This window comes from Triturus cristatus, chromosome 3_1 (assembly GCF_964204655.1).
Source record: "Triturus cristatus chromosome 3_1, aTriCri1.1, whole genome shotgun sequence".
Taxonomy (NCBI): domain Eukaryota; kingdom Metazoa; phylum Chordata; class Amphibia; order Caudata; family Salamandridae; genus Triturus; species Triturus cristatus.
The window spans coordinates 368,946,338-368,967,524 of record NC_140583.1 but is presented as its reverse complement, the minus strand read 5'-3'; the positions used below and the strand labels follow the sequence as shown (position 1 = coordinate 368,967,524).

The 21,187-nt window shown below is 47.1% G+C and overlaps 1 protein-coding gene across 13 annotated transcripts in view; it reads right to left on the bottom strand.

Annotated features, from left to right (window-relative positions):
• Window positions 1-21,187, bottom strand: part of RAB27A (RAB27A, member RAS oncogene family) — a 462,534-nt gene that overhangs the window by 58,565 nt on the left and 382,782 nt on the right. For all 13 annotated transcript variants that reach the window (XM_085644145.1, XM_085644154.1, XM_085644157.1 and 10 more), the window contains one exon: window positions 8,088-8,191. In XM_085644145.1, coding sequence (XP_085500271.1) covers window positions 8,088-8,191 — 104 coding nt within the window. The remainder of the gene's footprint in view (window positions 1-8,087; window positions 8,192-21,187) is intronic.

Here is a 21,187-nt window from a genome sequence, read left to right as displayed (position 1 = left end):
GGGCTACTAGAACTATTAAAGTTTGCGTTGGAGCCCACCTGCTTCCTTAGAACAGAGCTAAAGGAAGGTTTAGTTTGGGCCGACAACTGCGGGGGAGGGTTGGGGACAGCAGGAACAGCTTCGCAATCATTCCCAGAACTAAAAGTGCTGCTCACGGCCGACGTTAGAACTAAATTAGGAGTATTAAAGGGAACCTCAACAGGTCCAAGTTCATTATCGTTAGTTTTTACTCCCGTGGCGGCATTAATAAATGCATCCACTAAACCTCCCAATCTGACTACTTCATCTGATATTGTAGCAAGTTTGGTCAATAGGGGTTTAACAAGTAAATCAAACTTGGCATCAATAGCATTAATCAAAAAATCAAGTTGCTCATTGTCTAAACTGATCGTGGTACCATCAAGTACCATTTTTTGGTCACATTGAGCATTAGACAATGAAGGGTCAGCTCTTTTTGTGGGGCGATTCCCCCCTCGTTTAGGCTGATTAATCTTGCTATTGTTCCTGCATGAACGTATTAATCTTTGTGGCCTCGGAGCCTGCACATTTGGAACTATTGGATCAATAAAAGTTTCTGGACCAGACTCTACATCGTTAGGGGGCCCGGAAATAACAATAGCCTCGCTTATGGTATCATTTGAGTCAACCAAGATGGGACTATCCATTGGATCTAAGGAAACACTAACATCAGGATTGGTAATTGACTGGGTGGCCGATCGGTTAAGAGAGGAGGGGCACGGGCTTTGAGGCCCCGGCCGTCCTAAGGACTTCCTCCGTTCTTGGTTGATTTTATCCACCATCTTAACTAAATAGTTATCCATAGTGGTCGTCACAACCGCTGGTTTGGCTTTAGACATTATAAGCCGGGCTAGACCAATACCGATGCTCAAGAACAGATTAGCACCACAATATGCTCAACCTATAAACCTGTGCTGTATATGGCTGCCTAGCACAAATAATAACTTCCCGTTATACCTCTATATAACTCACTGCCCTACCCTGATAGCAATTACGTTGCGGCGGATCACACAACAGGTTAGGCAGGTTAACAACATACAAAAAAGCCTGTATACGGCCCCCTCCTACCCCCTCCTGTCCCGGACTGTCACAGACTGTCCGCCCTTTGTCCGGGCTTCGTCCTGGGCGTCCCGCGGCGCGTCCCGCACTGCGGAATCGAATGAAATTAAGGGATACTGGAGCCAATAGGCGGGTGGGCGGGCCGCGACTCAGGTGCGGTCAGGCACGGGCTCCTGGGAACTGTAGTCCATCCAGCAGCCCCTTACACCCTCAGCGGCGGCCAGCGGCTCCGAGCACAGCCCCTCCAGATACGACAGAGCACAGGTATGCAAATGCCCCCAGCAGCGATGCGGGACCCGCGCCAGCGGGTTCCGCGAGCGTTTTTAAATGTTTGTGGGCGGGTGGGCGGGCCGCGACTCAGGTGTGGTCAGGCACGGGCTCCTGGGAGCTGTAGTCCATCCAGCAGCCCCTTACACCCTCAGCGGCGGCCAGCGGCTCCAAGCACAGCCCCTCCAGATACGACAGAGCACAGGTATGCAAATGCCCCCAGCAACTCTTCTGTAGTCATAGTCCTGAGGCACCCTGAAATATGAACCTTGCGTCCTTAGGATCTGCCTGAAAAAAGCCAATGGATAAAAACATGACTTCTGAATCAAAATAAAGAGTCTATATGACTACAAATAGAAGAACATGACATTAAATGTAAATTCAGCAAACATGTCAGCTGTCTTGAATTAGTATCATCTTGGACCCTTTAATTGTAGACAGATTCAAGACGTTGGCTTCTAACAGACCTTAATTACAGCCCAGCTGTTTATGCAGGACCTTGAAACATTTGGTAAAGGAGGCTTCAAATGCACTCTCCACAAGCTAACTCCAACTAAAGGCTTTGAGGATACTAGAACGATAAACACCCACGTTCTCTTGTGTTTCTACAGGACAGTTTTGAATCAGCAGAGGGCGCCAGATCAGATTTCAGATGCATTTACTTCCTGGATAAAGCATCTTTTACCTCAATGCTTTTGAAGTTGTGGTGCAGCATGCTGAGGATGGTACTTAGACAAAGAAGTCAGCAAGCAATAATACATCAGCATATTCAGGTGAATGGGCTTGTGGACATTTGTATTCAGATCTGATACACTGTGCTTCCTTCTGCAAGTAGCTGTCACTGTTGGCCATTTTAGGTTCTTACTAGACATCTTAGTGTATCCTATTTACTTGTGTAGATTATATTGATAAAGTTCCTGTTTGGTGGCTATGAAGTCTTCAGCCCACCAAATACTTGGATAAGTCAGTAACAATGAGTGTTGTTCTTCACAGGAGACAATAGTCTTTAAAGTTTGCATATAGATTGCACTCAGGCCCCTTCAGTTGGTCTGGTCATATTGTGGATGATACAGGTGCATAGGTTGCCTCATGATATTGTTGGACTGCTCAGCTGCCATTGAGAGCTGACCATCTCACCTTCATATGCACACCCTGGGGTATCCAGTGTGATTCACCTGCAATATCCTAAACTGGCCCTCTTCCTTCCTAGTCTGTTCACATGGGCACCTCCAGTTCCCACAACCTCCCTATCACCTACAATGTTCCCCAGAGTCTTGCACTATCCCCTGTCATCTTCAACCTCAACATGGAGCCACTTGGTGCTCTATTCAGATAACAGCATCAGGAGTCACCCATATGCCTATGAGACACCACTCTACTTGAAAATCTCCTTTAGTTCAGACAGCTAACCCATTAAACACTGCTTGCCAGACAAGGATGTTTCAGCACTTACCTACCTGAAGCTCAACCCAACCAAGACAGAATTCCTCTTATTTGCCAAGAACAAGAGACAAGATATAGTACAAACCTGGATTAGTGACATGAACCTTGATGACTGTGAACGAATGCCAAGTCACTTGGATTCACATTGGACACCAACCTCACCCTCAATGAGGTTGCAGCCTCCAATTGGTTTCTCAAACACATACTTGGAATGATGGGTGTTTTAGGGAAAAATTGTTTACAGTGCATCCTACTGAACAACCAAGCACAAAGAAGCATAGATTAACTTTTCTATCCAAGAACAATCACAAATACGCAGAGAAGAGATCTTTAAGATATATAACTCTTGGCTTAGGTAGGGGAAAAACAGGTGTTTTAGGAGGAAGCACCCCCCAGAGTAATCTCTCTCACAACATGAGAAATTGTTCTTGAAATGCATTAAAGAGCCACAGTCCACTATGACAGTGAGATCTGAGGCCATCAAGCAGTCACTGAAGACCACTGAAAGGAATGTGGCAGTCTATCCTGGAAAGTAGAAAGGTGCAAAATAGGCCCACAAATCGGCTGATTAGAGTCTTTGGGCAAATTGAGAAGTAGTGAATGCCTGCGAATTTATTTATTTTATTTTGTAATGCGCATGAATCATCCCCAAAGGGTTATTTCGGCGCAGCAAGATCAGAAAATTGCAGGGCAAGGAACTTGAAAGATTATAATAATTCAGTTTTTAATAATTTTCTAAATTTGTGATGAACGGTGCATTCTCAAAGCTGTAGGGGAAGTTTTTTTCAAAGATGGGGTGCCAAGAAAGAGAAAGCATGGCCCCCGGAGCGTGTTTTCTTAATGCGTGGTACGATAAGGAGAGACTTATTGGCAGATCTCAAAGCTCTTGTAGGCCGATAAGGAATGTTTTTCCTTCAATTAGCTAGGTCCCTTCCCATTAAATGCTTTGTGTACTAGGCAGCAGATCTTGAAGGTAATCCGCTTCCGCACTGGCAACCAGTGTAGTGCATGTAGTAGAGGGACAGAAGCTGATCTCGCTGGAAGGTTGTGAATTAGACGGGCCGCTGTATTCTGGACTACCTGGGGCTTGTCCAGGAGGGATTTGTTTACTGCAGCCAGGAGAGCATTTCCATAGTCCAGGCGGCTGATCACCAGTGCCTGAACTAGGGTCGTACGTACTGCCCTTGGGAGCACTGGAAAGACTCTTCTTAATAGTCTCATAACATGTAAACAGGAGCCAGTAATGGAAGTCACTTGGTCTTTCATGGTAAGCTTCTGGTCAAGTTTTATGCCCAGATTCTTCACTGAAGATTTTGGAACAGGTGGTGGTCCTAATTCCGGCAGCCACCACTCGGGAGACCATAACCGTTGAGCAGCCCCGAAAAGCATCATTTCAGTTTTGCCATCATTTAGTTGGAGAGTTAGCAGCCATCCATGCTGTAATAGCTTTCATGCCAGCAGTGAAATGCTCTCTCGTTTCGGACAGTTCTTTGTCAAAGGCTAACAGAAGTTGGGTATCGTCCGCATATGAAATAGGCGTGAAGCCATACGCTCTTATGATGTTTGCAAGAGGAGTGACATATATGTTGAACAGAGTAGGGATCAAACAAGAGCCCTGGGGGCACTCCTTTATTTATCACCATGGTACGTGACCGAAAAGGTCCTAAATGAATAGTCTGAGTATGGTCAGACAGATAGTTTCTGAACCACTGTAGCACCAGGCCCTAGATACCTATCTCCTCTAGTCTCCGTATCAATATAGGATGAGATATGGTATCAAAGGCCGCAGACAGGTCTAGCAGCACCAACATAGATGGCAGGAGTAAACTTCAAGAGTGCGGGGCAGGTTTGCTTGTTACCAACATACGTAGGCTCTGAGTTACCAACATACGTAGGCTCAGAGTTAAAACTGTGTGTCAGAATAGTAAGATTATTATAAATTAGATTCATTTTATCCTCTAGGTGATCGGCAATCTGATCGCATAGATTTTGTGATGGGGGAATATTGTTATTGCAAGCCTGAGGATTGATTAAAGAATTAAGGGTTTTAAAGAGTTGCTTGGAGGAATTGCCAGCGCTCACGAGTTGCTGCACAGTAAAACTTTTCCGTGCTTTCCTAATATTGCTGTGTTAGACACGGTCACAGGAGACAGGACGTATGCCTGAGCTCCGCGCACAATAACTTGCAACTTGGGAATCAACTAAGTGAATTTTACACTCCCAGAGGAGGCAGGACGAACGCCTGCGCCTCTCCTTAACACTCCGAAAATACATTCAAGACTTAAAATACGACCATAGTCCATCATTGGAATTAATACGATACAGGAGATCATGCTCCTGAATGAACAATTGCCCACACGAAGAGTTTAGAACACGTCCCTTAAGCCATATTGGGCCGCCATAGGCTGTCACCTCCTTGCTATGTCCTGATGAAGACCCGCATTGACTAGACAGTAGTGCGCTTCCAGGGTTGAAACGTCGACATATACCCCCGGACCAGTAAAAAGACTCTGCATAAAGATTCATTAACTTAACCTGCAGATCTATTTGATTATTTGTTCTTCTGGCCTATTCTTATTCCTGAAACCATCTCAATCACTTTGTATATATGCTGCACTATCACTACATCACTGAGCACCACATGTCTCCTTGTCACGAAATCCTTTACTTGTTTTCTTGTTTGACAGCCATGCAATTCAATTTGGGTATTTAAAAATGACGTAATTTATAAAATCTTGAATACCCTTTATGGTCTCATTGTGTGTATTTTGCGTGATTTAATTTCCTTTTTCATGCAAATAACTTAAGGAGTGCTCCAATAGTTTAAAGAAATTATTCATACCCGACAGAACCAACTGTTATCTTTATATACAACTGCCCAGGTTCTGAGGGATACTGGGTTACCCCATTGCTATTTCAAAGATTTTTTATGAGCATCCCGATTGTTAGGTATGGGAATATACCGCCATTTTCTTTCCAACTTTTTACATTGGGTTTTTTACTTGCGTAGATCCGGCGTGCACCAGGATGCATGTGGTGTTAATCTTGGTGAGGAGTGAAGTTATTCAGGTGCTAGAGTCTTAATGGCAGTATTGGAGAGATGTATGAAATAGTTTGAAAGCTTCCTGCATGTCTGTTGTATTCTCTATGTTAAGGATAGTAAATACTTTCATAAAGGCATCAGGAGAGACTTTATGCCATTGTCTACAAGGAATTAGTTTATGGGGATTATTACAAGTTACGGCCATGTGAGATGCTGAGATTTGAAAGTGTATAAGGGCGTGGTCCGTCCAGACAAGGGGTTTCACAGGACAACAAGGGGGAGTTTGTGAAGATCAAGTCTAGCGTGTGACCAGCATTATGAGTGGGACCCATAACACATTGCTTGAGACCTAGGGAAGCCAGGTCAGAGCAGGGTTGTAATGCTTCTACATTAGAAGGCTCATCCACATGGACATTGAAATCCCAGAGTAGAATAAAAGTATTAGAGGACAATGTCTGTATCGCAATAAGCTCTATAAGATTATGACTAAAAAATCCCAAGGGGCCAGGGGGACGGTAGACAAGAGCTCCTTTCCAGCTATTCTGGGGAGAGAAATCAATTTTAAAGACACATATCTCAGCTTATGCCTCAGATTCAGCATTCGTGATTTTAAATGAATTATTAAAAATAATTGCTAGTCCTCCTCCCATTTTATCTAGCCTATCTAATCTCAGTATATCATAGTTAGAAGGTAAGGTCATAGCAATAGCGGGGGTGGAGTGCGGTTTGAGCCACGTCTCTGTGAAAAAACCCATGGGCTGGCGAGAGAGACTCAAGTATGTCCCAGATTTCAATTTCGTGCTTAGGCAGTGATCTAACATTACAAAGAAGGCATTTCCATGCATTTGTGGAGGGAACATTAAGATTGGAAGGTCTTTATTAGTAGAGTTTGCCTCAAGAGCTGGGTCTGAACTGAGCACCGACACTGGGTCAGAACTGTGCACGGACAGATTCAGAATTGATCAGCTTGAGACTTTGAAAGCAGCATTGGCGACAGGAGAAAGGGCCTTCAAGGATGTTTACTATAGTTTGTGTGTGACAGTGTGTATAGGTAAGAGAATTATTACAATAGTTCCTAATTTTAACCAGATCCTCTGCTGAGTAGACGATATTAGCAAGGTTTCTTATATTGGCGGGGTGCGATACAGGCGTTCTGGCTCCTGGCGACAGACTGGCGTGGATGGGCACAGACAGGCTTGCCTTTGGCACGCCTTTGGCGCACCCACTCCGCACGTACGCTGCGCGTCAGCAACGCCATCTCCTAAATATAGGAAATGGTATAAGGCAGCTAGTGCGTTAACCCCCGAGTCCCGGAAGTGAGGAAGAACTCGCCCACTCTCTCCACAACAATCAAATATCTGTATCTAACTAGGTCAACACGGTCGCCTCCACCTGCTTTGACACCCTCAAACTCATCAAGAAAGTTTTTACATGGCTCCCGCAAAACACATGAAGATCAGTCACTGGAACACTGATTAGCAGCAGACTGGACTATGGATACGCTCTCTACATCGGAATCATAGGGCAACTCACCAAGAAACTCTAGGTTATTCAGAACCCAGCAGCCAGACTAACTCTCAAATTCCCACTGCATGCACACACATCCAATCACCTCTAAGAACTCCACTGGTTCACTATACTCAAAAGCGCCTTCTTCAAACTCTTCACTCCTACACACCCAACAATTCTTAAGCAAAGCCCCACATACTTAAACAGCTGCATCAGTTTCAAGACCCCGCCAGACACCTCCGCTCTGCCAACCTGTTGCTTGCTCATGTCCCTCACTTCTGAAGAGCTAGGGATAGAACCTATTATTGCCTGGCTCCTAAAGGCGGCAACGACCTCCCATTATACATCAGAGCTGCCAGCTCCGTCATAGAATTTCACGGAAAACTTAAAACATGGATATTCTAATAGAACCCAGTCAGGCCAGGCCCTCTCATTCTTAGGCACCAGGATACACCCCCGGTAATATACATGCCTTACAAATCATTCTGATATGACAGAGCACGCAATGGAACATATTCTCTCAATTCTCAACATAACTGACAATTAAGTGTACATGTAATTTACTGCATGGCTAACAATTATGATTTTATGGAAATCATCACTGCTTGAAACCAAATCTTTTCCAAGTGTAATGAAACTTTTCAGTTTTGGTAAACAAATAACTCTTATTTGGGTAAGGTAATTCGACACTCAGACCTTAAAAAATGCATCAACGAAAAAAAAAAAGAAATAGTGAAGAAAAACTTACTTATCCAGTTTCTGACATTGATGAAACTCTGTTGATTTGTCAAGTCAAAAAGCAGAAGAAACCCCATGGCATCCCTGAAGAAAGCAGTCGTCAAACTACGAAACCTATAAAAACAAAATAAAACAGAACTCTTTCTACTTTTCCGATACTAAACCATTGCCACTGATCATTTACAAAAAATATATTTGGGAATGAATAATATCTTATAAAACCCAATATGTACACCATCGCACAGTGCCTTAGTAATTTTTAAGGCAAACTTGTACAGTAAAAATCAAAGATTAATCTTGTATAGAGTCTGCAAAGCATTAAGACACAAAACTTCAGCTAGTAGTCAGGTGTCAGATTTGAAGCAACACGCTAGTTGCAGTGTTAAACAAGAAGAAGCAAGATGAAGTAGAACCAACAAGTTAGTGACAATGATCTAGCGCTCACTACTAATCAGAGGTAATATTTTGTGGAAAGGCAGAACCGAGCACAAATTATCAGTTTTCACATTTCTATCCATGAAAAGTGAAAAAGAAACAAACATTTAGAATGTTAAGACCGATTTGAGATTTGAAACAGTGAGTGGGGAGGAGTATGTGTGAAAGAGTGCGAGGGAGAGGAATAAAAGATCAAACGAACACTTTTCAGATTAGTGAGGAGTTAAAAAAAAAAAAAAAAAAAGAAATTTGGTCCCTAAAATATTAACCTCTTTCCTGATCAGGCTTTTCCACACCCAGTGCTGAGCTCTTTTTAGGTCTTGCCTATACAGTACTTGTGCTGGCTCTTTGAGACATGTTGTATATACTTTGTGGGCTTCAGTCCGCCCATAGGCTTCCCATTTGTTGGCTCCATCGTTGCTCTTCTATTCTTTGTCCACATTTGTCCATGGCATGCGTCATGCCACTTCCTGTGTTTAGCCCTCCCTGAGAGCAGGGACCAATTACATCATCCTTCCACTGGTCACATTTTAGCATTTGTGTTAGGAACAACTTTTTTCTTGGTTGAAAAGCACTTAATACGAGCGCTTGTGTTTTCACTTGCTGCTCCTAGCTCTTGTGTAAACAAGCCTGTAAATCTTGTTCTCATCTCGTCACATCTGCTGTGCAATCAAAGACCAAGGCCGCTTCCTCAAATGCTATTGTTTTAGTTTCTCTAGCAAAATACATCCAGCGCTGCGGAAGCTAAACGATGGTTTTTTGCGTGCATGGATTTATGGTGGGTCATGTTTTTCTTGCCAATCCCGGGGCTTACAGGGAAGTGCAATTCACAAGACCCGCCAAGTTCTGCTAGGTGATTTGCAGTGGTTGGAGTTTAGGCGTGTCACTGCTGACCCAGCAGATCAGGGCCTCCTAGTCTTACTCTTCATTCACAATACTGGCACTGCTCTTACATGTGCTCCACTAAAGACTAGAGCCATCACCATGCTTCCTCTCAATGCTCCTGAGCCTCCAGTTGTCTGGAGACCTAACTGTGGGCACATGAAAAGGGACCACTAAAAAGTTTGGATCCTCTGCTGTGATGTTAGGTGGCATTCCCTGCTAGTCCTGCGAAAATATGAGTGGCCGCCACAGTGACGAGAAGTCAGGGCAGGAAAAGGAACTCTGTGCACCCCCTCGCATGAGATCTGAAGCATGTGGCAGCAATAGCTTTTTGCATGCTGGACATGATGCATTGCTCTGCTTGATGAGTACTTTTCCCTTAGCATCCCCCCCATGCGCCAGGCCAGAGAGAAGATATCACTTGTGCAGACCACATGATAAACTCAAGGAACGTTGTTGCTAAGGAAACCCTCCCTCTTCTGCTCACATTGCCCTGCTGATCATCCATTTTCTGTGCCTGCTCTTATCTTTCTATTATAGGTTAACCTCCTGCTGGCTCTGTAAGTGATCTTCCAAATGATCATTCATCCACAGACAGCTGAGCTAACAACCTAGACCGGCGACCTGTATGCGGCTACATGATCACTCCCTGGTGCAGCAAGAGTGGCGCATCTCCCCGTGTGAGTGGGCCATCTTTTATGAGATCGGGTAGTTTTCCTAATCAAACACAGGACTCCTTGGACAATATGGATATGCAGACCTATGTAGTGGAGTCCCTTGGTTTACCAGTCAGACTACAGTAGTGTGTCACATAGAATTGTTGTAGGAAGGTGGATATCGGACTATGGTTACCCCCAACTTTTTGCCTAGTGTCTAGCTGGTTTTTCGACTTAGTTGGCCTGAGATCCTGCCATTCAGGGTCTCAGGCTGTCTGCTCTCTCTTTAAAATGGACTCCAAGTACCCTAGGTACATACACAATTGGTAAGGATCACCTTATTGGACCCTGTACAGTGTACCCTAGGTACCCAGGGCATAGGTGTAACCTAGGCCTCCCAGGGGCTGCAGTATGTATTATGCCACCCCTGGTCTGGCCTTCCAATCAGACACAACTGGCTGATCACTCAGCTGGGGCAAGGTCGTGTAATCACCCCTTGCTTAGATATAGTATACCTATATCTACCCTTAAAATAGACACATGTGTACCTATCAGTCACTCCTATGGCAGTCCTTAACAATCCTGGAGGCAGAGTGCTTGGTAACATGTGAGATGGTGCTCTAGCACGAGCTAAGCCTGTCTGCAGCTTTCGGAACCATGTCCTTATAGCTGTTCTATGATATAGCCTACCATATACTCTTAAAGTGCCTTATAATCTTAAACGGTTATGGTAACTATGGTTTGGCTTTATCAAAACATGTCGTGTAAGGTGTCTAACACTTTGGAATAATACCATACCATTTCTGGTGATGAGGATATTATTCCTCCCTTCTAGAGGGAGAGACATGTTAAAATCCTACTTTACTGTTTAACTCTAACCAAAGCCTCAGCATCACAAAATGGATGCTGCTGCCACAGACACGAGTCTGACCTCCTGCTGCTTGGAGTGATCCCGGCAAGGGAGGCCTGGACAATAGGTTTCCTGCTTGGGGAGGTGCTAGCACCTCCCCAGACAGACTTTAGTGTATTGGGGCAGGGAGGGCTGAAAGGAATGAGACATGCCTGGGGCACACAAGGTGTCCCATGCATAGTCCAGTTCAAACCGGTGCTGGGGCACTCCAGCCCCAGTCCTGGCGCGAAACTGGACAAAGGGAAGGGGGTGTAACCACCCCCCTCCCTGGTCACACCCATAAGGCGTGACCTAGCAGGTAACCCAGCCCCCCAGATTTGGATAAGAGTGGTAGCTGGGCCCCAGGAGATTAGATTATCGTGAACCTGCAACTTGAACAGAAACTCTGGACCTTCGACATTCGACGAAAGAAGAAGACTGAAGAATCTCCATTGTGGCCAAGGAGTGGCTACCCTATGCAAACAGGCACCATCAAGAGACTACCCTTTGCTTTGCTAAAGTTCTACGAGGGACCGACTGCAGAGCCCGACCAGAGCCTTGACTTCCAGACTTCTCCGACCCTGGTCCACATCCACAGCCGAGCTGAGATCCGTGGAGGCGACGAGAGACGTGGGACCGGCTACCTGGGAAAAGTGGCGAGTATCTTCCAGCGCAGCTTCTGAGGCACCCTCGAAGTTGTGCACCGGGGATTGAGAAGCCCCAACCCCAAGCACCATCTGCACCGAAGATCAGCCCCCCCACACTCCACGAGTCCTGCGTGGGGCCCTTCTGCATTTTCCTGCTTGCCGCGTCTGTCCGGTTGCTTGCTCGTTGGCTAGTGGCCTTTGTGACGACGCATCCTGAAATCTTCACCGCTGGTTTGGCTCCTCCAGACTGGCTCCCGCTTCTTTACAAAAGAGAAGCACCCCAGACCTTCCTGGTCTGCACCAGAAGCAAGTCCTCCGTTCTTCGTGGGTTCCGCTTGCCAAGGCTTGGTGAGTCCTAGTCCAACTTCGACACCGCCGACAGCAAGAGCCTTCGTGGGACAGCTCACCTCCTGGTCCTAGTCGTCCTCGATGTTCCCTGGTCCTCGTGGCTGCAGCGAGAAGCTTCACCTTCACCTGCAATCTTCACGACATCGCCTGGTTCCTTCCTGGTTCCACGTGGTCACTGGCTAGTGACCTTGACTCTGTCCCTTCTGCTTGCAGGTCTCCTCTATTCTTGATCCCAGCCTTGGGATCCACCGGACACTCGTCACTGACTGCCTGTCAGCAACTTTCCTTCAGGCATCCATAGAAGTCCACGACGAAACCCGACGCAAGTTCACACCTATGCACCCGCAGCCCGTGGGCTAGGTAACTTGGGTACTTCGGTGCTCACAAGGGTAGTGACTATCCTAGGGTCTAGTTTCCGAGTCTCGACTCTCTAGCTGCTTCAGAAGTGTCCTTAAACTGTTTATTTCTAAACTGTACTATTTCTATCGACTATACGCATTACGCGTGAGTGTTTCCACTCTGCACCTGAATCCCGTGGGCCTCCCACTTCCTAACTGTTGCTAGTATAGTGTAGCCCCAGCGATTCCCTAGGCCTAGGCCTATCCTATTTCCGTGACAGTGGTCCTTATACCACTTCTTTAGTATATGGTTTGCGTGGCCCCTAGGGCCCAACTGTATTACTTACCTGTGTGACTTAATGTATGCTTAAATAAGACTGTGCTGTACTTACCTCTAATCTCATAAAGAGTGCTGAGGGTTTGACTAGAATAAATACACTTTATTTTATATATATATCTGTTGTGGTGTCCTTTCATTTGGTATTCAAGGGATTATATATGGTATCACAGCTGGCTTCACATGCCATTCAGAGTTTAGCCTAAGACTGCTCTTGTCCATGCTACCACTAGGATAGCTGGTCTATAAGGTTGACTTTACAACCAATCACCATAAGGGTTGTTTGGACTGATATAAGGTGTACACTAGAACTAGTGACATCATACATCAGGCCAACTTCTCACATTGGTGAGCAGCGGTTGGGATCTGAGCTTGCTGTTGTAATACCATTGTAATCTTGAGATACTAAATTGAAAGATCACACAGATATTGTTTAGGTACATATAACATAGATTATAATACTTAAGTCCTACTGGACTTAGTGGTTGTAGGTTGAAGGGAGTAACACACCCTGACTACAACTACTAGAGAGGTTTAGTAGAAACAACTAGTGTAGGTAGGTGCACACACCACACCCTCACTAGAATCATGTCCCTGAATGGAGATCACACTGATACTCCCTCAGGAGAGGAGAATCCTGGACAGGTTCCCTCTAGATATGATGCATTCACTTTCCAGGAGATGAGACAACTGTGTACCTCCAGGAGATTAAAACAGGGTTCCAACCCTACCCTTAGACAGCTAGTGGAGCTTCTGGAGGCCTATGATGCTGAAAGAGCTGCCAAGTATGGTGCCATAGCTGTAGATAAGGGCCTCCCCTCCACAGAAGAGACCCCTGACTTAACTGATACAGATGAGTTAGAAGAGACCTCAGAGGAAGAGGGAGGTAGCAAGACCCCAGTCAGAAGACTTAGTCAGGCTAACTTAAGCTTGCATGGGAGCTTCCCTTACAGGCCCCCAAGTAATCTTAAAAAGAGAGATAGGAGGGGTAGATCTCCCTCAGGGGACTCTCTCCACTCCTATCACTCAAGAAGCTCCAATGCTTCATCCCACAGGGGGATGACTTCGCCCCAAAGGAGAGAGCATGAGGCCAGAATGAAGGAAGCCAAACTGAGGATTGAAAGGGAAGAACTTGCCCTTGCCAAAGAGAAGCTTGCTCTGGCCAGAGAGCAAAAATTGTGTGGGTCAGAACCCACTGGTGGCAGCAACATTCCTAGAGATAGGGATCGGTCTTATGACCATAGAAACCTAAGCAAGATAGTCCCCCCATATCAGAATGGGGATGACATCCACAAGTGGATGACTGCTTTGGAGAGGGCCTGCAAAGTACAGCAGGTACCCCAAAGTCAGTGGGCAGCTATCTTGTGGCTCTCCTTTTCTGACAAAGGTAGAGACAAGCTCCTCACAGTCAGTGATGAGGATGCTAACAATTACAAAGTCCTGAAGAGTGCTCTGATAGATGGGTTTGGCTTAACCACTGAGCAATATAGGTTGTTGTTCAGAGACACCCAGAAGACACAGACACAGGACTGGTCTGATTTTGTGGATTGTGCCACTAAGGCTTTGGAAGGTTGGTTAACTGGCAGCAAGGTGCAGGACTATACAGGATTGTACAACTTGATTATGAGGGAGCAGATCCTTAGTAATTGTCAGAACCAGCTTCTCCATCAACACCTGGTAGACTCAGATTTGACCTCTCCCCAAGAATTGGGAAAGAGGGCAGATAAATGGGTCAGGACCAGGATTAGGCCTAAAAATCAGGGTGGTGACCAAAAGAAAGATACCACCAAGCCTCAAGAGAAGGGTGGGGATAAAACTAAAGAGAAATCTTCCTCAGGGCCCCAAAACTCCACACAGGGTGGTGGGTCCCAAGCTCCCTCCTCTACCACAGTTAAAAAGCCTTACTGCCATGAGTGTAAAACTCCTGGGCATTGGAAAACTGACAGCAGTTGCCCAAAGGCTAAAAACAAAACTGTTCCTCCAACTACTCCTGTCACACCACCTATTACTGTCAGCAGTAATCCCCCAGGTGGTGGGAGTGCCCCCAAATATTTGGTTGGGTTTTCTTGGGGAATACAGGAGGACCCTGGCTTAGCCAATTCCCCTACAGCAGCTACTCTTGTCTGTGATGGTGGCATGGGGTTTGCCAACTTCACTGCCTGTCCCAACACTTTGGGTAGGTACAGACAGGAGCCCTACATCAATGGTAGAAAAGCTGAGGCCTACAGAGACACTGGAGCTAGCATCACTATGGTGGCCCATAGGCTAGTTCCCTCTGAGCAGCTTTTGCCTGGTTTCTCATACCAGGTAACTAACATTGATGGCAAACAGAACAGTCATCCCATGGCAGAGGTATGTCTCAGCTGGGGAGGTGTCACTGGCCCTAAAAGGGTGGCAGTGTCTCCAACCTTGCCTGTGGACTGCTTACTGGGGAATGACTTAGAACTCTCAGCTTGGGCTGGAGTTGAACAAGACACCCATTCTAAAATGGTAGGCCTTTCAAAAAAGGGTAGTGGGGTTGTGCCAGTCACAACCCCTGTCCAAGTAGATTTCCTCCCTGAAAAGGTTGGAAGGGCAGTGGTAGCCACAGCCCAGGCAAAGACAGACTTCCCTGTAGAGATTGGCAGAGCTAGGACAGTCACAGCTCAAACCCAAACTGAGTGCCTCCCTGAAAAGGTTGGCAAGGCTGTAATGGTCTCAGCCCATACTCAGACTGACATAGGTGTAGTGAAGCCTGAAACTATGGATCACTCCACACAAACAGAGTAGTGGGGAGGAAGAAAAGTCTCCCTCTCCCCAGACAGTAGGAAAAGGTCAGCCTCCTCAGGGATCTGACCTCACCCCTTGTGAAGGAACTGCCCCAGAGGTAGCCAGGCCTGGCCTGGCAGAGCCTCTGATGTCAGTGGCCCCTTCCAAGGTGGGACCCAGTCTGGTGCAGGTAGCCTGCCTCTCTCTACCCTGCCTCAGTCAGCCCAGGGCTGCAGAGGTCAGGGAGGCCAGTGGACCCCAAGAGGGCCCCTGTCCACAAGAACCCCCCCATCAAAAGAATGAGGATTGCCTGGCTAGTAGCCCTAGCCAGGTGATGGGTAAAAACATTCCTGAGGGATCCCCTTTACAGGTAGTTAGGGACCTCCCCCAGAGGGATTCTGTTGGGCACAGGCAAACATGGGACCACAAAAGGGACCCAGCCTCCAGCTTTAGGTAGCCAGAGGCTGACCCTGAGAGCACAGTGCAACTCAGTGAAAGAAAGAAAGGCATCCATGGTGGAGGATGATTGGAGGAAGCTGAGGCCTCACTTTGAGGACACTCACTTCAGTACTCCATCTCAACACCAGCCTTTTACTTTGCAAAGACACACCCAAGGTAGAGATTCCCTATGGTGGAGACCCTATGATATCTTTAGGATGAGGGATTGCTTAGTGGACCATGAGACAGGGGGTAACCATGCCAGTGCTGGTTCTTCCTTATATGGCCACTTAGGCAATAGAGGCTTACCTTGTCAAGGCCAGCCTTATCTCCTTTCGTTTGGGGGGGGGGGGGGGGGGGGGTTGTGTAGGAAGGTGGATATCGGACTATGGTTACCCCCAACTTTTTGCCTAGTGTCTAGCTGGTTTTTCGACTTAGTTGGCCTGAGATCCTGCCATTCAGGGTCTCAGGCTGTCTGCTCTCTCTTTAAAATGGACTCCAGGTACCCTAGGTACATACACAATTGGTAAGGATCACCTTATTGGACCCTGTACAGTGTACCCTAGGTACCCAGGGCATAGGTGTACCCTAGGCCTCCCAGGGGCTGCAGCATGTATTATGCCACCCCTGGTCTGGCCTTCCAATCAGACACAACTGGCTGATCACTCAGCTGGGGCAAGGTTGTGTAATCACCCCTTGCTTAGATATAGTATACCTATATCTACCCTTAAAATAGACACATGTGTACCTATCAGTCACTCCTATGGCAGGCCTTAACAATCCTGGAGGCAGAGTGCTTGGTAACATGTGAGATGGTGCTCTAGCATGAACTGAGCCTGTCTGCAGCTTTCGGAACCATGTCCTTATAGCTGTTCTATGATATAGCCTACCATATACTCTTAAAGTGCCTTATAATCTTAAACGGTTATGGTAACTATGGTTTGGCTTTATCAAAACATGTCGTGTAAGGTGTCTAACACTTTGGAATAATACCATACCATTTCTGGTGATGAGGATATTATTCCTCCCTTCTAGAGGGAGAGACATGTTAAAATCCTACTTTACTGTTTAACTCTAACCAAAGCCTCAGCATCACAAAATGGATGCTGCTGCCACAGACACGAGTCTGACCTCCTGCTGCTTGGAGTGATCCCGGCAAGGGAGGCCTGGACAATAGGTTTCCTGCTTGGGGAGGTGCTAGCACCTCCCCAGACAGACTTTAGTGTATTGGGGCAGGGAGGGCTGAAAGGAATGAGACATGCCTGGGGCACACAAGGTGTCCCATGCATAGTCCAGTTCAAACCGGTGCTGGGGCACTCCAGCCCCAGTCCTGGCGCGAAACTGGACAAAGGGAAGGGGGTGTAACCACCCCCCTCCCTGGTCACACCCATAAGGCGTGACCTAGCAGGTAACCCAGCCCCCCAGATTTGGATAAGAGTGGTAGCTGGGCCCCAGGAGATTAGATTATCCTGAACCTGCAACTTGAACAGAAACTCTGGACCTTCGACATTCGACGAAAGAAGAAGACTGAAGAATCTCCATTGTGGCCAAGGAGTGGCTACCCTATGCAAACAGGCACCATCAAGAGACTACCCTTTGCTTTGCTAAAGTTCTACGAGGGACCGACTGCAGAGCCCGACCAGAGCCTTGACTTCCAGACTTCTCCGACCCTGGTCCACATCCACAGCCGAGCTGAGATCCGTGGAGGCGACGAGAGACGTGGGACCGGCTACCTGGGAAAAGTGGCGAGTATCTTCCAGCGCAGCTTCTGAGGCACCCTCGAAGTTGTGCACAGGGGATTGAGAAGCCCCAACCCCAAGCACCATCTGCACCGAAGATCAGCCCCCCCACACTCCACGAGTCCTGCGTGGGGCCCTTCTGCATTTTCCTGCTTGCCGCGTCTGTCCGGTTGCTTGCTCGTTGGCTAGTGGCCTTTGTGACGACGCATCCTGAAATCTTCACCGCTGGTTTGGCTCCTCCAGACTGGCTCCCGCTTCTTTACAAAAGAGAAGCACCCCAGACCTTCCTGGTCTGCACCAGAAGCAAGTCCTCCGTTCTTCGTGGGTTCCGCTTGCCAAGGCTTGGTGAGTCCTAGTCCAACTTCGACACCGCCGACAGCAAGAGCCTTCGTGGGACAGCTCACCTCCTGGTCCTAGTCGTCCTCGATGTTCCCTGGTCCTCGTGGCTGCAGCGAGAAGCTTCACCTTCACCTGCAATCTTCACGACATCGCCTGGTTCCTTCCTGGTTCCACGTGGTCACTGGCTAGTGACATTGACTCTGTCCCTTCTGCTTGCAGGTCTCCTCTATTCTTGATCCCAGCCTTGGGATCCACCGGACACTCGTCACTGACTGCCTGTCAGCAACTTTCCTTCAGGCATCCATAGAAGTCCACGACGAAACCCGACGCAAGTTCACACCTATGCACCCGCAGCCCGTGGGCTAGGTAACTTGGGTACTTCGGTGCTCACAAGGGTAGTGACTATCCTAGGGTCTAGTTTCCGAGTCTCGACTCTCTAGCTGCTTCAGAAGTGTCCTTAAACTGTTTATTTCTAAACTGTACTATTTCTATCGACTATACGCATTACGCGTGAGTGTTTCCACTCTGCACCTGAATCCCGTGGGCCTCCCACTTCCTAACTGTTGCTAGTATAGTGTAGCCCCAGCGATTCCCTAGGCCTAGGCCTATCCTATTTCCGTGACAGTGGTCCTTATACCACTTCTTTAGTATATGGTTTGCGTGGCCCCTAGGGCCCAACTGTATTACTTACCTGTGTGACTTAATGTATGCTTAAATAAGACTGTGCTGTACTTACCTCTAATCTCATAAAGAGTGCTGAGGGTTTGACTAGAATAAATACACTTTATTTTATATATATATCTGTTGTGGTGTCCTTTCATTTGGTATTCAAGGGATTATATATGGTATCACAGCTGGCTTCACATGCCATTCAGAGTTTAGCCTAAGACTGCTCTTGTCCATGCTACCACTAGGATAGCTGGTCTATAAGGTTGACTTTACAACCAATCACCATAAGGGTTGTTTGGACTGATATAAGGTGTACACTAGAACTAGTGACATCATACATCAGGCCAACTTCTCACATTGGTGAGCAGCGGTTGGGATCTGAGCTTGCTGTTGTAATACCATTGTAATCTTGAGATACTAAATTGAAAGATCACACAGATATTGTTTAGGTACATATAACATAGATTATAATACTTAAGTCCTACTGGACTTAGTGGTTGTAGGTTGAAGGGAGTAACACACCCTGACTACAACTACTAGAGAGGTTTAGTAGAAACAACTAGTGTAGGTAGGTGCACACACCACACCCTCACTAGAATCATGTCCCTGAATGGAGATCACACTGATACTCCCTCAGGAGAGGAGAATCCTGGACAGGTTCCCTCTAGATATGATGCATTCACTTTCCAGGAGATGAGACAACTGTGTACCTCCAGGAGATTAAAACAGGGTTCCAACCCTACCCTTAGACAGCTAGTGGAGCTTCTGGAGGCCTATGATGCTGAAAGAGCTGCCAAGTATGGTGCCATAGCTGTAGATAAGGGCCTCCCCTCCACAGAAGAGACCCCTGACTTAACTGATACAGATGAGTTAGAAGAGACCTCAGAGGAAGAGGGAGGTAGCAAGACCCCAGTCAGAAGACTTAGTCAGGCTAACTTAAGCTTGCATGGGAGCTTCCCTTACAGGCCCCCAAGTAATCTTAAAAAGAGAGATAGGAGGGGTAGATCTCCCTCAGGGGACTCTCTCCACTCCTATCACTCAAGAAGCTCCAATGCTTCATCCCACAGGGGGATGACTTCGCCCCAAAGGAGAGAGCATGAGGCCAGAATGAAGGAAGCCAAACTGAGGATTGAAAGGGAAGAACTTGCCCTTGCCAAAGAGAAGCTTGCTCTGGCCAGAGAGCAAAAATTGTGTGGGTCAGAACCCACTGGTGGCAGCAACATTCCTAGAGATAGGGATCGGTCTTATGACCATAGAAACCTAAGCAAGATAGTCCCCCCATATCAGAATGGGGATGACATCCACAAGTGGATGACTGCTTTGGAGAGGGCCTGCAAAGTACAGCAGGTACCCCAAAGTCAGTGGGCAGCTATCTTGTGGCTCTCCTTTTCTGACAAAGGTAGAGACAAGCTCCTCACAGTCAGTGATGAGGATGCTAACAATTACAAAGTCCTGAAGAGTGCTCTGATAGATGGGTTTGGCTTAACCACTGAGCAATATAGGTTGTTGTTCAGAGACACCCAGAAGACACAGACACAGGACTGGTCTGATTTTGTGGATTGTGCCACTAAGGCTTTGGAAGGTTGGTTAACTGGCAGCAAGGTGCAGGACTATACAGGATTGTACAACTTGATTATGAGGGAGCAGATCCTTAGTAATTGTCAGAACCAGCTTCTCCATCAACACCTGGTAGACTCAGATTTGACCTCTCCCCAAGAATTGGGAAAGAGGGCAGATAAATGGGTCAGGACCAGGATTAGGCCTAAAAATCAGGGTGGTGACCAAAAGAAAGATACCACCAAGCCTCAAGAGAAGGGTGGGGATAAAACTAAAGAGAAATCTTCCTCAGGGCCCCAAAACTCCACACAGGGTGGTGGGTCCCAAGCTCCCTCCTCTACCACAGTTAAAAAGCCTTACTGCCATGAGTGTAAAACTCCTGGGCATTGGAAAACTGACAGCAGTTGCCCAAAGGCTAAAAACAAAACTGTTCCTCCAACTACTCCTGTCACACCACCTATTACTGTCAGCAGTAATCCCCCAGGTGGTGGGAGTGCCCCCAAATATTTGGTTGGGTTTTCTTGGGGAATACAGGGGGACCCTGGCTTAGCCAATTCCCCTACAGCAGCTACTCTTGTCTGTGATGGTGGCATGGGGTTTGCCAACTTCACTGCCTGTCCCAACACTTTGGGTAGGTACAGACAGGAGCCCTACATCAATGGTAGAAAAGCTGAGGCCTACAGAGACACTGGAGCTAGCATCACTATGGTGGCCCATAGGCTAGTTCCCTCTGAGCAGCTTTTGCCTGGTTTCTCATACCAGGTAACTAACATTGATGGCAAACAGAACAGTCATCCCATGGCAGAGGTATGTCTCAGCTGGGGAGGTGTCACTGGCCCTAAAAGGGTGGCAGTGTCTCCAACCTTGCCTGTGGACTGCTTACTGGGGAATGACTTAGAACTCTCAGCTTGGGCTGGAGTTGAACAAGACACCCATTCTAAAATGGTAGGCCTTTCAAAAAAGGGTAGTGGGGTTGTGCCAGTCACAACCCCTGTCCAAGTAGATTTCCTCCCTGAAAAGGTTGGAAGGGCAGTGGTAGCCACAGCCCAGGCAAAGACAGACTTCCCTGTAGAGATTGGCAGAGCTAG